We start from the raw sequence: 15727 nt of genomic DNA on the forward strand, positions 1-15727 counted from the left end.
TGGAGCAGCCTGGGGTAGTGGAACACCCATGGCAGGGGAGTTGGAACCACATAAGCTTTTAGGTCCCTTCCAACCCAAACCATTCCCTGATTGGAACTCAGCATCCTTTGGGACCCCTGCCTTCTCTTGCCACCCTCTCTTTGTAAGCACTGACCATCCAGGGGACCCCAGAAACTGACAAAATTGTCTCTTCCATCCCATTTCCCCCTTCCAAGGGCAGCCCCTCTTGCAAAGCCTGCTCAGAAGGCAGGGAACAGAATCCATCTCCTGGCTGCTGTACCAGGATGGGGTCTCACATCCACTCTTCCATTTCTCTCCCCAAAACAGACACTCCTTCCTACATATTTAAGACCGATAGCCATCTCATGAACATTTGGTGCTGCCCACTCACTCAGTTGTCCTTTTTGTCAGGGAAAAGCTGCCAGCCTTTCGCCTTCCCCCACAAGAAACCACCCCTGTCACCAAGGGTTCCCATTCCCCACAGCTGGGGCTTTTCAACAGGCAGAACCCCAGGTACAAATTTAAGTCAGGCACAAATTTAAAGTCAGGCTGCTTTGATGAACTCTCCAAACAGTCACTGAAAGTCCTCCACAGATCTCAGGCAGAGGCTGCCCAGGATCAACACACCTGCTAAGTCTTTCCTACACACAAAAGCTGCCTCTGCCTCAAGCTCTTCCTTTTCTGTGTGCTTTAGAACAGAAGAGGAGCAGCCTTGTCTCAGGAGTATTATTTCCCACAGAGACCACCGTGGTGTAGTGGCAGCACACCCACAGCAGGGACTGTGCTGTGGAGGAGACAGGTCAGTCAAGAAAGAGGGCTTTGCATGCAAGAGTTAAATAGCAGATAGATTGGATCGCATCATCTGAGTTTTCCAGGAAAAGTATTGTGTTGCTATGGAAACCCCAACATAACCTGGGTTTTCCCTCCTTTTGTTTGTTCATTTTCTACAAACACCGGCCTCTCCCAGTCCTCCTCCGTTGGACTTGCAGCTTGCAAAAACAGTGATTTTTTTTCCCCTGTAATGCCCATTTCTCTTTACAAGTACATTTTTCAGTGATTGCCGTTCTCAATATCACTGTCCCAGCCTCCAGACTCTCCCTTTGCAGTAAGGACTGTTTAATGTGCTACCCATCAGAAAGTCAGCTCCTGAGCACCTTGCTGTCTTTCCTTCCTGGGGAAAAACGGACAAAAGCCTCATGGTAATAAAACTTTTCAGTGAAAAAACACATGGGAACTCCTGCAACTGCAACTTTATCTTGTCACACAGTTTCCCCATTTACAGCATCCCAAGAAACAGCCTTCCTTCATTAGCTTCGGATAAAGGAATTTCACAGGCAACAAGAATCTGGATGTTCAGCTCCAAGTTTTCTTTGGTCTTATTCGCAGGTATCTCCAGCCATTTGTTTTACAGTATCATAATAAAGGATTGCCTTTAACGAGCCTGATGGAAGCATCAAGAGAATCTTTCCAAAACGTGCCCTCGATACAGGAGACCTTAACGCACAGGAGCATTTTTCTGCCAGATTCCTTTACTCTGCACCTCACAGCCTCATGATTTACACACACTTGAGCCTTTCATGCTCCCTCCTAACTCCCCTGCACAAAGAACAGGGAATAGAGTCCCAAGTGCAGGCTCCATCTCCTTCCTCCAGAGTAGCCCCTACTTTGGCAGCATCAAGGGTCATAACCTTAGAAGGAAACACCTGTCAGCAAGTTTTAACTTGTAGCTTACCTAGTCCAGGCTAGTCCTAGAATAAACGAGTGTCAAGCTGAAAAGCTGTTATCCTGAAGCTGAAGATTCAGCAGGTTTTCCTTTGGCTTCCTCAGCAGAGCGGTGGCGGGGACAGAACGTGAATCCAGGGCCACTCTCCGTGCCAACATCCCCACCAAGTGGCCAGCACGCCAGCTCCTCTTCCAGCTCGTCCCACTGCCTCAGGAGGTGAAGATACAAACCTGGCTCACCTCCTCTCGCCCAAAACCTAAAGGAAATTTGACTTTCGAGACAGAGCTCTGAGGATCTTTCCCGCCACGCTCTGGAGTAAAGGCAAAAGAGGACTGATAAAGAGGTTTCCTTCCACCCCTTATGCTGGGAAAAAGGTGTCACAATCAACCCATTTCCCGCCTCAGCTACTATTAATTTTAAAAACTTGCTTATAGATCATTGTTAGCAACTCCACACGTTTCAAACAAGTGTGGTCAGCCCAAGCAGCACAAGGCAAACACGCCACATGCTTTACGTTGTACGTGCAGAAAATAAATAAATAAACTTTAAACAGGAGCTAGGGCAGAAAGATTAGCAAAAAACACAAAATAAACCAAAAAACAACACCAAAAAAAGAAAATTTTTGACTAACACTGCCCTCTTGAGGGAAAGGGAGCTGTATTGCTCAGCAAAGCCTTTCTTCTCTCTCTTCCCTGCTCTTCAGGCTACACTGAACTCCCTCACTGCCTTGCCATATGGCTCAAGGTGGGTAGAAGTTTTTGACAAGCAGGAGTAGGAATCAGTTCACACCTAGGAATCAATTATCTCTAGCTAAATCGTACCTTGGTTGTGTTTTATTTATAAGTATATTAGGTACAAATAAGCAACAGAGCTTATTGGAAATACAAAAACCTGGAAATCAGTGGTTTTTGTCCTTCATGAATTACAGCCTTTTATTTTACCCAACAGCTGGTGTGGCAAAATCTCTGAGAGCAGGAGCCAGACTCCAGCTTTTTCTTTGTCCTGCAAATTCCTCATCACTGGGATACACAAGCACCATCTCTCTAGCCTAAGAGCCTTGATCTGCTGGTTGGAATAATCCCCTGCAGTATCTCTTGGAAGTTTCTGGGAATCCCCTTCCCCAGAGCTGCTGCAATATCCAGGCTGTGGAGTGCAGCCTCCAACCAGTCTTTATAAGGAAGGAGATGCTACTGCAATATTTCAAAGTGTAGTGGAGGCACTTGGGGACAGGGTTTAATGGTAGAAAGCTTAAAGCAAAACTTTAGAAGGGTCTGATGCCTCCTCAGGAGCTCTAGAAGGAACAAACACCTGCTCTTCCTGACTTGGTACCGCTTCTGGCCAGTAAAGAGATGAAGAATTAAAATTTTAAAGATGGCTTTAAATCCTCCTCCTCCTTTCATCACAGAAGACTGCTCATAGCACACATTCCTACAAATGTAGGAAGCAAAATTTTTCAACTGAAATGTTATGCCAAGTCAATTAGGGGAGCAGAAAGACCCAAGAGAAAAAGGGTTCAATATTTTTATATTAACTAGTGTCAAAATTAACATTTTATTTTTCCAAATAATGAAAACCACAAGGAACAAAACATCAATCTATAGTTTTTAAGAGCATCCTAACACAGACTGAAGATAGATGAGGGTTCAATACCCCACAAAGCAGACACAGTGAGTTCAGGAATTGAGAGGTGAGTGCACTGTTAACTAAAGCGATATTAAAATGATACTTCTGAGTCTTTACAGTTGCAAATACTGATGATGAGAGTAACCTGGCATTTAGATGGATGCTACTGCTCTGTCACCTTAATTGAATAATGGTGGTGGAACATCACCTGTTACTGACTTCTCTTGAACATTCAAGCCAGACCAAGGCACCAGGTGTTCCCAAATCAAAGTTTGGAGAACAGTTTCTACAAATGCAGGGCTCTGTCTAAAATGTTGAGCAGTTTGGTGTCAGCAAGACTTGCAATACTACCACTAAAAACAACAGAAACTGAGTGTTTTTCTTATCCATATTAGCAAGCTCATGGCACCAGGATTGGCCTGGAAAGCTAAACGTGTTCTGACATGGTTTTTGAGAAAGCTGGGTTTGCCTGGAATTCTTATCCCTCCCATGCAAAGCAGAAGCTCTTGAGTTCAGATATGAGCACAAACACAATGAAAGTGGAACACAAGTGCAGACAGGCTTAAGAGCTACTTTCAGAAGACTGAATGCTGATCAGCCCTTCCCTTATTTCAGCAATTTTTTCTGCTCTTGAGGCTGCAGAAGTCTTTACTGCCTTAAGGAGAGATTCATGACACTTGTCCAATACAGCCTTTAAAATTAGGTGTATTTCCTGGAAAGAGAAGATAAAGAAGGAAAAAACCATAATTCCATCAGCAAAGTTAAATCTTTATCAAATACAAATGTCAAGTGGGTGGTCTGGTTGGGCTCAAGGGTCTCTCATGCAGGGCTTAAGAAGCAGCACTCACAAAACACAGGGGAGGCTGTTTAGAGGATCATTGCACTGTTCACACTACAACAGGAATGTAAGAACACTCCTTTGAGGAGAGGTGTTTAAAACAAACAAACAAACAAGAAAAAACACCTCACCTTGGCTTTTGTTGCTTTTTCTTCAGCATCATCTTTCAGCTGCTCAATTTTGTCCTTCTTCTGTTTGATTTCCTTGCGAATGGCCATAACTTTGTCATACACAGCACCCCTCTTCTCCTGGACTTTGTTAAAATGTCTAGAGGTGACAGGAAAAAAAGTTAGTACTGAGCCTTTTGACTCATTCCAGATTAAATTGAAGCCCACCATGAGCAAAGCTTGCATTTTATAAGCATAAAACCAGCAGCTTCCAGAAGCAATGATATATAGAATACTTCTTACTTCCTCAGAAAATAATGTGATTTATTAAACTAGAACAACTTAGGTACAAGAAATGAAACTCATGCTTAGCAGGAGCCCATATGCACCTTCCTACCTCAAGGGAACAGTCAGGAGCCATTATTTTATTCACCAATAAAAACTTTTCTTCAACCAGTGTTACCTCCCTTCCCCTCTTGCTTATCAAAGCATCTAATTTTATCACTCAAGGGAAATACCTGACACATTAAAGACAGAAATTGGCAGCAACTTTTGACAAAAAGGAGCATTAGATTATACTATTTTCATTCCCTAAATTCAAAGATTTCACAGCATCATTTAGGTTGGAAAAGACCTCTGAGATCAAGTCCAACCTACGAACACCCCCTTGTCACTTTGACCACGGCACCTGGTCTTTCCTTAAGCACCTCCAGGGCCAGGGACTCCACACCACCCTGGGCAGCCCATTCCAAGGTCTAATCACCCTTTCTGTCCAGAAATTCCTCCCAGTGTCCAACCTATTTTCCTCCCAAATAATCTCCTTTAGCTGGTACAACACACTAAGTGCCATTCTGCACACCACACAAACCTCAAGCGTGACTAAAAATCACTTGACTCTCTCAGCCGTGTGCAAGAAGCCCCCTTTCCGTCACAGCCAATAATGTTCCATATCCCCTTTCCTATCAATCTGTGTACAAGAAAATTGTTTTCAAATCAATTTTCTCCCTAACACTTCAGCACTGAGCTCACAGTGAAGCCAGGACCTTCCAGGGCTGCAGTTTGGTGCTGCCTTCAGCACATGGGAGGAAGGAAGAGGGGCTGAGAGGCTTTGATCAAATGACACTTTTCCTTTTGTTTAAGAAGCATCATGTCAGGATAATGCTCCTCTGAGATGCGAGCCCCATTTCCCCATGGGTCTTGAACATCTTTGATAATGAGCAAAAGTGGCAAGGGAAATTATGAAAAATTCATGAAAGGCAAATGGGGCTTTGTTGAAGTCTGATAAGTTGGAAAATTATCCCAATGTGACATTCTCTTTAAGAAGATAAAAGAATCAAGAATAAGCATTATAAATTAAATTAGTGCTCCAATAAAAGAATTGCTGTCAAGTCACATTGCAATTATTGATTTGAGACCCCAACTCCCTGCCTGCAGCATTCCTGGTCCTCACACAGAGCTGTCCCACACTGCTCATTTTCCCCTCGCTGCTAAGCTGTGTGTTTGTGGCAGACATGAACTTTGGCAGCACGTAACAAAGACATAAAGCGGCATCAGGCAGAAACATCAACGCCTCCATACTCGAGCACGGTGCACTTGTGCTGCTCGATATCTTCACGCATCTTTTTCAGCTGTATCTCAGCTGTAGCAAGCTTCTCGTGCTTTGCAGTGACCGCTCTCTTTAGGGACATTTCATCTGTCTTGGCCTTTTTCAGCTCCACCTGAGCACTCTCAAGCTGGTCCTCCAGATTTCTGGTCTAGAGTACAGAAGTACAGAAATGAATTAAATAGAAATAAATTAAATGGGGAGGAGGGGGGAAATTATCAAGACAGCATTCCCTGTAAATGTGCTAAGATTACAACTAGCTGGCTGCTTTTTGAAGGTCTGATTGCCAACTCCTTCTCCCAGTTCACCGGTCTTTATTAAATACATCCAAGTGGACAAGACCCCATCCTTTAGGATGATTTTCAGAAGTGACTGTGACTTCTGCTATAGCTTTTTGCCGAGGGTCATTTGAACACATGCTATACAAACACCCAAAAAGACTCCATACCATTTTTCAATTGCTCCTAACAACCGCATTCTCCCAAAACCTAGTAGCAAATAGCAAGGGACTGCATTGTGACAAACATTTCATCAGAGAATGTCTGACTTAGTAATATTAATAAAGTTAAAGGCACCTAAGACATGACTCTTCCTGAAGTAACAATTTTTTGTTCTTAGTTTCCACTCTCAAGGCAGAAGAAACTCGATTTCACTTTTCTTTTCCCATCATTTCCTACCAACAACCCCAAGACAGTTCCAACTATTTTAGGTCAGGTTTCTATGGCAACGGAGGCTTTGACTATTCAAAGTGGTCAATAGCTAGTGCATAGTACATTAGCTAGTGCCAGCCAGCACAGCAGCAGCGATGTTTTACTGACATTTTTAAGAAAGAATGTGGAAACTTAAAAATGTCATTCTTTACAATGAAGAGGAAAAAGGGGAACATTGCTTAGACATCAAATTCTGCCTAACAGGATATAATTTGGATAATACAAACCTCTGATGATACACTGGCCAGTCTCTCCACGTTTTCTCCCTGTATTTCCATCTTCTTTTGGTATAACTGCAATTCCACTTGGCACGATGGCAGAACTTCAACTATGTCTCTATAACCTTCATATTTCTCAGTAACTTCTTGCTTTAAAGAGCGAAAAAGACTATCAATAAACAGCTTTTGAGTTCTTTTATATGGAATTAAAGCATATTGAACTTTGAACCCTCCACTCATTGTTTCAAGACGCTAGAAGTAATATTCAGGAGTCAGTGAAATGAGCTCTTCACTTTGTAAAAAAAATTATTGAAAAAAAGGCATCTATTTGGAAGCACAGAAATAAAGGTGACATACAAGTGTTTTACACTGAATTACTTGGTAATCAGCTTTTTCCAAGAGCTTTTAGGAGAAAAAAAAAAAGCTGTAAAGAAATTCTACGCTGGTAAAACAAGAGTTTATGTAAAGCTTCCTACCTGAAATTACAGCAACCTTTGGAACAAAAATACCTTCAGAGGCAAAGTGCAAACTTCACTGATGTGTGAGCAATCACAGTCCACAAAAATGAGTGGATATAATAATAACAATAATAATAATAATAATAACAACAACAAAAACAACTGAAAAAGCTAGGAGAGAACTCAGTGTTCAGCATATTAGTGAAGACAACGAGAAAAACCCCCCAAAAACAGTGAATGACAACAGAAGCACTATGAAATCCAAAGATATTTGGGAGCTGACAATATTTTGTCTCCTCTGGAGAGCAAACAGCCAAACAGGTATGGATTCAAGAGTTCAACACCTGGCTTTACAAGTGACTGCAAACTTGCTTTTCAAAAGGAAAAAAAAAGGCCATCAAAAAGAAACCACCACCTCTACCACAAACATTCAATTTTCTCTGAGGCTGTGATTTCATTTCAGACTAACCACTGTCCTGCCGGTGTTTTACCATCATTCAAGAAGCAGATCCAGATGTAGATGGTCCAGTAAAATATGCTTTTTCTAAAGAATACCTCCTTGTGTGGACAGAGGAAAACCTCACCTTAGATCTCTTCAATTTCTTAATAGTCTCTTTCATCAGCTCGTTGTAAGTTTTCCGTTCTTCTGGACTCTCCACAATTTTGGATTTCAGCTGCTCTTGTTCTTCTTTCAAAGTAGCAAGAGACACTTTACACTCATTCTAGTTAATGAGACAAACACTTTCAATATCAGTGATTAGGTGAACAAGGAGGAATTGTGAAACAAAGTTTGCCATGATCTTGTGACTAGACAAGTTCTTTAGTGTGTAGTCATTCCTCATTCTAAAAGTTCTAAAAATAAGTTCTTCTAAACAGCATTGACATTCCAAATCAAAGCAATTAACAGCCCATTTTGCTTCCCAATTTTGCTTACAGGGGTGCAGGAGATGAGCAGTTAACTGGTATTTTCCACAAAGAGCCTGCCAACTAATCCTGGAATGGTTTTCATTGGAAAGGACCTCAAACATCTCCTTCCAACCCCTGCCATGGGTAGGGACATACCCCACAAGATCAGGTTGCTCCAAGCCCCATCCAGCCTTGCACATTGCCAGCAGCTCCCTCCCTCAGAACTCCTCACCTAGGGATACTGAGGCAGTGATTGCAGCATTCCAGAGCCAGCTCTACCACCCTGGGAGAAGAGCAACAAGCTTCCTGTGCAGCCTCTCCAAACCTCCTGTTTTGCCTCCTTAGCCCACCCTGTGCACGCAAGCTAAACCCACAGCACCTCAGAGGCCCAGATTTCTAGTGACTTAACACCAAGAATAATCTGATCCCAGAAAGAGAGATGATCTCTCAGTTGATCTGAGATGGAAGCTGCAGCCAGCACGCACACAGAGGTGTACTCACCAGCTTTTGGGTTCTCTCAGCAATATCAGCCTTCTTTTGAGAAGTCACTTCTTGCAAAGCTGTCTGGGGAAAAAAAAAAAGCACCAAGCTTTCAACAAGCATCTCTAAAGCTGCTACCTGCCTTATCCTTCTGTCATAGATCTGTCCACAGGAGAAATCCCATTTGTGGGTCCTCTGGAATGCCATAACTGGCAGACAAAACTGCAGTCTGTAAGATCTCAAAGACAGGAAAGGACAATATTGCCACCAAAGCCACCAGAAGCACGAGGGATCCAGCCAGCAGCAGGTAACTAGGAATAGAGATAAGAGATTGGCCATCCCTATTCTCATTGACCCTGGCAGTTATTAGAACCTCACAACTTTCTTTGCCAGGGGCTCTGTTCATCAGGGAAAAATATAATTTAATATAAGGTCCCAAATAATAGTCAAACACAAGGTTAATAATGATAATAACAGAGACATGAGTTGATAAAACAAAAAAAATCCTGACCATAGATTATTATTTTCTTTCTCCCAAAGGAGCTAAAAAGGTTATCTATAAGACCCGAGAGGCAAGTTTCCACTGCTGAAAAGTTACCCCTCAATTAACCCTACTCTTTTTGGCAGGCATTCCCTTGGGTGACCCTTCTTTGGCCTCATTTCTTGCCATGGCTCACCTACAGTTCTAATTCTTTGAATTTAAATGGAAAACAAAGAGGAACATCCCTGTGTTCCTGTTTGGAAGCATGACGTGCATCTTCCAAGTCATTGCAGAAATGCATTTTAAAAAAAGAAGAGTCAACTATACTTTTGTATTCCCCAAGTCTGATTTAAAGCACATTTCACATCCCTTACAGTGAAACAAAAAGGGGTCCAACAGCATTTTGCTAAAATGGCCATTGTTTTAAATCAGGAAAGTCCCTTTTATCCAATGAGTTAGAGGGAAGGGAATAAAATCAAGAGAAGTGAGGAACCCACAGCAGCTTTTCAGAGAAACACAGAACAAGATCCTACTTGTTTCCGACGATAGTCCTGCCTTAGCAGCTGCTCCAGCTCCCGAATGCTCTCCGTGAGCTGCTTGATTTCTGCCTCATGTTCAACTGGGACTGTGCTGAGGGGAAAAATAAAGATATTGGGCAGCTCCAGCATCATTACAGTCCAGTCAGAGTACAGTAGATGAAACAATCACTGTCTCCACAGAGTTTACAGCCAGTAATTTTAGTAATCAGAGCAAGACAGTCTCAAATTAATATATCTTACTTTCCTTTGCTTGTAAAATTTTGCAATTGAAGCAAAATCTAAAGAGCTGTTTTGGCAAGAAGTGGCATGAACATAGAGGACCGAGTTTAAAGATCATGTTAAGCAAAGCATGAAAGTACAACACTCCTACCAATTTTGGTGGTGATTTTCATTTATGAAATTTGCATATTGCCTGTCATACAAATAGCTTATATTAGAGTAGACCTACTGCAGCTAGAGAACCTCCCTGTGTAGCACACATCAAGAGCAGCTGTCAGAAAAAAAACACTTTGTTTTGAAAGCCCTCTTGGAAATCAGCCATTTCTTCATCCTATTATCCACAGGCAAAAACAAAACTTAATGGTGCAAAGACATAGGCAGTAGGGCTAAATGGCCTGAAACAGAGATTGTGGCAAACACGTCAAATAACTAAGGAAGAAACTTTACTCATCTATTAAGTTAAAGATGGGCTTCCTCCAGCTGTTGAAGGGATAAAGACGCTTCACTGAAAGAGCAAAAAGTTTCAACCTAGCTCCCCACACACAAGCACAGGATTCCCTCAATGCAACCATACACTGCAAAACTATTTTTTTTCCTCTACCAGCACAGAATAAATACCCCCAGCTCTCTCAGCTGCCCCTCATCAGTTTTGTGCTCCAGACCCTTCATCGCCCTTTTCTGGACACACTCAATGTCCCTCTTGCAGCGAGGGGCCCAGAACTGGATGCAGCACTCAGGGTGTGGCCTCGCCAGGGTCCAGCACAGGGGAATGGTCCCTGCCCTGGTCCTGCTGGCCACACTTGCCAGTACAGGCCAGCTGCCACTGGCCTCCTTGGCCACACCGCTGCCTCTTGTTCAGCCGCTGTCAACCCAGCACCCCCAGGTCCTTTTCTGCTGGGCCACGTTCCAGCCCTTCTCCCCCAAGCCTGCAGCACTGAACCAAGTTATCATGACCCAAGACTCTGCACTCAGGCTTGTTGAGCCCCACACAACTGGCCCACTGCTCCACCCTGAACAGGAAGGGCAAGTAGTGCATCTCACAGTGCTCACTCCTCACACTCACTTCAGTTTCTCCAGCTTCAGTGCTGCCTCCCGATTCACAGCCTCCAGGTGTTGGTTTTTCTCCATAGCTGATTTCTGCAAGTTAAATATTTAATTTTAGAAAAGTGTGATTTCTCTCTGGGCTTCTATTAAGAGTCTTGCTCATCATTATTTCACATGAAATGCACCATCTGTGAACTACTGAGACATTCAGAACAGAAGCCACCTGCAGCCGTTGCACCCAGTTTTTCCTCAAAACGATCCAAGGTGTCAATCCTTGACTTACCAGGCTAAAGTATCCAGTAAGTTATGGGAAAAAAAAAAAAAAAAAAGAAGCAACCTTTCAGTAGTATCCTAAGTAATAATCAGTACTTTCCCGAATTACTTGGCTACATTTAACATCCCAACATATTACATAAACCTGAAGTTAAACCACAACCTTCCTGCTCCTAGTTCTAGGTTAATATCAATTATAGTTCTATAGGTATCTGGAATAAAACAGCACCCAAGCTTACATAGCTCATTTGCAGCTCCAAGTAGACCTCACGCCGGAATTCCCTGAAGTTCACAAAGTTGAGGATGCCACTCAAGAAGCGAACAGTCCTCTTTGTCTCTGAAAGAGGAATTGCAAGAGCACACTGAGCACATTTCCAAAAGCATTGCAATTGCTTCAAAAGTTGGGCCAGGCGTAATTCAGAGGAGACAGAAATTACAAAACACCATCCAAGTTAGTTCTTCACCCACTCAGCTTGCAAAGATTTCAGACTACACAAAAACCTGCACCAAGCTGGTTACCAACTCTTAGCAGTTCTGTGTAATTTAACAAATGAATAATGGCACCTGGGAGAAAAGGCTATGAACACACAGCCTCCCATTACAACAGAAGCCAGGGAGAAAGAGTGTCAATCTTGAACTACAGCTCTGAAGAGAGAACCTCTCTGTAGCTATCACCTGAACTGAAGGCAGCAATTTGAACTGCAGGGACTTTTCATCTTTATTCCAAGCAAACTTTCTGAAAGATGATTACAAAAGCTTTGAATGTCTTAGACAAGACAGACCCAGAAATGAAAGAGTTCTTCAGAGCAGCCTTTTCCAGGTTGCCTGTGTTGTGGCAGAATCACCACAATTGAGCATTGAAAGGAGTGGATCACAGGCATCAGCAAAAGAAATCCTAAAGCATTCCAGAGCTGTCAGGGTAATGAAAATTTACCATCTGTTATTACACTGTTATAAGTATGTCACAGCCCATCTCTAGACCAGCAGTTCAACAGATTCACAGCATTCAAAACTGCCCTCAGGCACTGACCTGCACTAGCAGGAAAGAATTCTTATTCTTAAGGAATAAGAAGTGTTCACTAGAACCAGCTTGTTTAAGGGTCAAGAGAGCAGCAGGGAGTCAAGGACACTTCTCCACACTGGATGCCCATCTGGCTGTGCCCAAGGAGAAAAAGCACCTGGAATGCCAAGCAACACCCAGCACCCCAGGAAACACAAGGATTACAAGGGTTTGCTTACTTGGGTTTAAAACATCAGCGATTTGAAAGTCACTAATCCGGCACATCGGCAGCAAGCGCTCCCTGACAGGAAAACAAAACAAAACAGAAGCTCAGCTGCAGTGACCATGGCTCAGGTTTTGTGAGCATGACTCAGTTCTTGTCCTGTACCCATCTGCTACAAAACAGATCTTGTCCTCTCATCCCAGAGCATTTGCCCAGCAAACACAAGACAAGCATCTCCTACTTACATGTGAATATACAAGTTACAGACAGGCAGAAAGCCTTCATAGATCTGTGGGTACATTATGTCAACGTTGAGTGGCATCTGAGGAGTAAAAAGAGAGTCGGTGCATAAGTAAAGAATACTTAAAACAAAAATTACACAGCATTTTCCACAGCATAAAATAATTCCAGTAGGTTAAAAACACTGAGGATGATCTTCCGATCCACAGGGAGCACATATTAAAGGTTGAAAAATGTCATCAAGTTAATCAGCATACTATTTTAAGGGTTAACAGTGGCTGGAAAAGACATAAACATACAATAAGAACTAAAGTAGCAACATTACAAACTCTGGAACTCAATCTAAACTCTGTTTTAACTTGTTCATAACTTGTGCAGCACAACAGTCTCTGCATTATACAGGTACCAGCAAGAAGATCCTTCATTAAACACCCTGAAACTGGCACACTCAACTGCTTCCTGAAGAGGTCAGGAGGAGAATGTAGTGGTACCCTGTCCCCTTTCTCTGACAGTTTAAACCTCACAGCACAGCATGGCAGCTGATGTCACTGCCTGGGAAAAACAGAGTTACTTTGTGCACATAATACTCTTCCCTTTCATGTTATCCAGAAATGCCATGAGACAAAACCATTTACTCTCACTTTCAAGGATCAGTTCTTGCCTAACAGAGACAGTAAATAAATTAACTGTTAGTCACTTTAGGTATCAGCCTCTCCTCACTTTCCTCTCAGTTAATGGAGGAGTGGAGATGATCAAATACCAAAAAGCAACATTTACGTTCCTTCCAGATCAATCCAACCTCCTCTAGCCATGGCCAAAGGCAGGAAGCCCAGTATGGATTTTCAAGGCGTGGTGTCCCTCTAAAAGCTTTTCCAATCCCTCCTGGACCTTACAGACATTTCTGGCACCCTCAGCAACCCAAAGAACAGGTAAGCCAAATATTCTTTTCCTTTCAGGTCCCATCACCCCTGCCACAGGCAGCCCTACCATGTAGGCGTGCTCCAGTCGGATCCCACACACTTTCTGCAGGATTCTCAGGTAAATCAGGTGTAAAATGTCAAGCTGCAGGAAGAGAGGACATGAATCAGTATTCCATACGTTTGATTACTCGGGGCTCCCAAACCAGGCCATGAAGGCGTTCAGCTTTTAACACACGAAGGCTGATTGCACTGAGCCATCACGACAACCAAGTTTCACTTTCCAGCATTTTGCAGTTCAAGCATTACTGGCTGATAGTTCAGTTTTAAGGGGCAGCAGTCAGCTCGGGCAATTACAGCCCTGACTGTGTATGCCAGGCATTGGTTTTCATTACACTGCTGCTGGCTGAGCTGTTTCCAAACCAAGCAATGCCAAAAACCTAAAAAGCATCACAGAAATGATAATCCTGTGGCAACGAGTGCCCTTCATTAGATTATTAAAATGAAGAGGAAAAAGATCACTTACAAGCCAAAGAGTTTTTCATTTATAGCACTAACCAATGATCAATTTTGCTTCTTAAACACCATCTAAACAAGCAGGGGAGGCCACTCCCACCGCAGGCTCAAACACAAGCAATAACAGCACCAGGAATCACTCGGAGACATCAATTCCACCCCAAAGCCACTTTTCTTCCACCGAGGACACTCACTAACACTAAATACTCAGCGTGATGAAAGGGGATGTAGCAGGGAGTGGTTTAAAAGCAGAGCTTGGCCTAAAAGCACTAAACGGATCCGGCAAAATATTGGAACTGAACACCGTGGCTACTTTTACCCAGTTCCCACAGAACCGGGAAAGACAGGCCGTGTGCTGCTGGTGGAATAACCACCGCGCTTCCTGGCGAGGAGAGCCCCGAGACTCCTCCGAGCCCAGCCCAACCCCGCGGTTACTCGGGCCGGGGCAGCGCGTCCGCCCCACACGGGAGCGAGCGGGCCCGGAGCCGCCCCGCGCCCCCCTCACGCACCCTGGCGTTGCCGAACACGTCGCCCTTGACCAGGTTCCGGGCCTCGGCGCCCTCCAGGATGTGCGAGCGCAGGTAGCTGATGATGTCGTCGGGGCTGTAGCGGGGGAAGGTCATGGTCTCCATGGCGGCGGCGGGGACACAACGGCGGCACTGACGCGCGCCCGCTGCTTGAATCGGCCGCGCCCCGCCCCCGTCCCCCCGATGACCTATTAGGAACCGTGTCGTCATCGGGGACGGGGCTCCGCGCGTTCCCGCCCTCCCCTGACCTATCCTCGGGAGCGCTGCGGTGTGGGCGTGGCTTGGCGGCCCCGCCCCGCCGCGGCCGTTGGCCATGAGGGGAAGGGCGGGCTGAGGCGGCCGCGTCCCTTCGGGTCCGGCAGGCGGGGCTGTGACGGCCTCTGGAAGAATCATAAAATCCCTCCTTGGAATGAGTATTAAAGCTTACCTAGTTTTCCCCCTGCCATGGGTAGGGACACCTTCCGCTATGCCAGTTTGCTCCAAGCCCTGTCCAGCCTGGCCTTGAACACTTCCAGGGATCCAGGGGCAGCCACAGCTTCTTTGGGCAAGCTGTGCCTCATCACCTTCCCAGGGGAGAATGCCTCCCTAACATTCACTCTAAGCCTGCCCTCTGCCAGTTTAAAGCCATTCCCCCTTGTTCTTTCATTACTTGCCCGTTTAACGACTCACTCTTCCTCTTTTCCAAAAACCCTTTAGGTGAGGTTTCCCCAGAACCTTCTCCAGGCTGCGCAGTCCCAACTCAGCCTGTCTCATACCAGAGTTGCTCCAGCCCGCTGAGCATCTTCATGGCCTCTCTGGACCCGCTTCAACATCTCTGCATCTCCAGGTCTGAGATCCCCAGACCCGGACACACTGCTCCAGATGGGATAAAACCTCCTGGCTCCTGAAAGGAAATAATGCCAGCCCAGCATTGCACAGGGCTCTTCCCTAACCAGTACCATCTCCTGCAGGGTGACACCATTTCGGACAAAATTTGGGCTGTTCACACTCTCCCCACAAAGTTCTGATGCTCCCATGCCACGCAGAGCTTCCCGTGCCTCCGCTCAGCTGGAAGCAGATCAGCAAGGTCACAGCAGTGACCC

The 15727-nt window shown here is 44.6% G+C and overlaps 1 protein-coding gene across 1 annotated transcript; it reads right to left on the reverse strand.

Annotated features, from left to right (window-relative positions):
* Positions 1 to 3255: 3255 nt before the first annotated feature.
* On the reverse strand, positions 3256 to 14811 carry NUF2 (NUF2 component of NDC80 kinetochore complex). Its single transcript, XM_040072935.2, has 13 exons — positions 14628 to 14811; positions 13673 to 13747; positions 12691 to 12767; positions 12462 to 12523; positions 11462 to 11559; positions 10969 to 11042; positions 9681 to 9777; positions 8688 to 8750; positions 7865 to 8002; positions 6832 to 6972; positions 5870 to 6045; positions 4316 to 4451; positions 3256 to 4058 (listed from the first exon to the last, which is right to left on the reverse strand). The coding sequence occupies exons 1-13, from the start codon at positions 14748 to 14750 to the stop codon at positions 3909 to 3911; spliced, it is 1410 nt and encodes a 469-aa protein (XP_039928869.1). The 5' UTR covers positions 14751 to 14811; the 3' UTR covers positions 3256 to 3908.
* Between the last annotated feature and the right edge of the window lie 916 nt (positions 14812 to 15727).

The sequence above is a fragment of the Hirundo rustica genome, chromosome 9, assembly GCF_015227805.2.
Source record: "Hirundo rustica isolate bHirRus1 chromosome 9, bHirRus1.pri.v3, whole genome shotgun sequence".
Lineage (NCBI taxonomy): Eukaryota > Metazoa > Chordata > Aves > Passeriformes > Hirundinidae > Hirundo > Hirundo rustica.

What these genes read in the sequence shown, in the direction of transcription:
- NUF2 (XM_040072935.2), bottom strand. Translation starts at nt 14,750, where the DNA reads ATGGAGACCATGACCTTCCCCCGCTACAGCCCCGACGACATCATCAGC. An exon ending in TGTAACTTGTATATTCACAT is followed by an intron (nt 12,524 to 12,690) that starts GTAAGTAGGAGA and finishes TTTTCCTGTCAG; the next exon opens with GGAGCGCTTGCTGCCGATGT. An exon ending in AAAAAGCAACAAAAGCCAAG is followed by an intron (nt 4,059 to 4,315) that starts GTGAGGTGTTTT and finishes TTCTCTTTCCAG; the next exon opens with GAAATACACCTAATTTTAAA.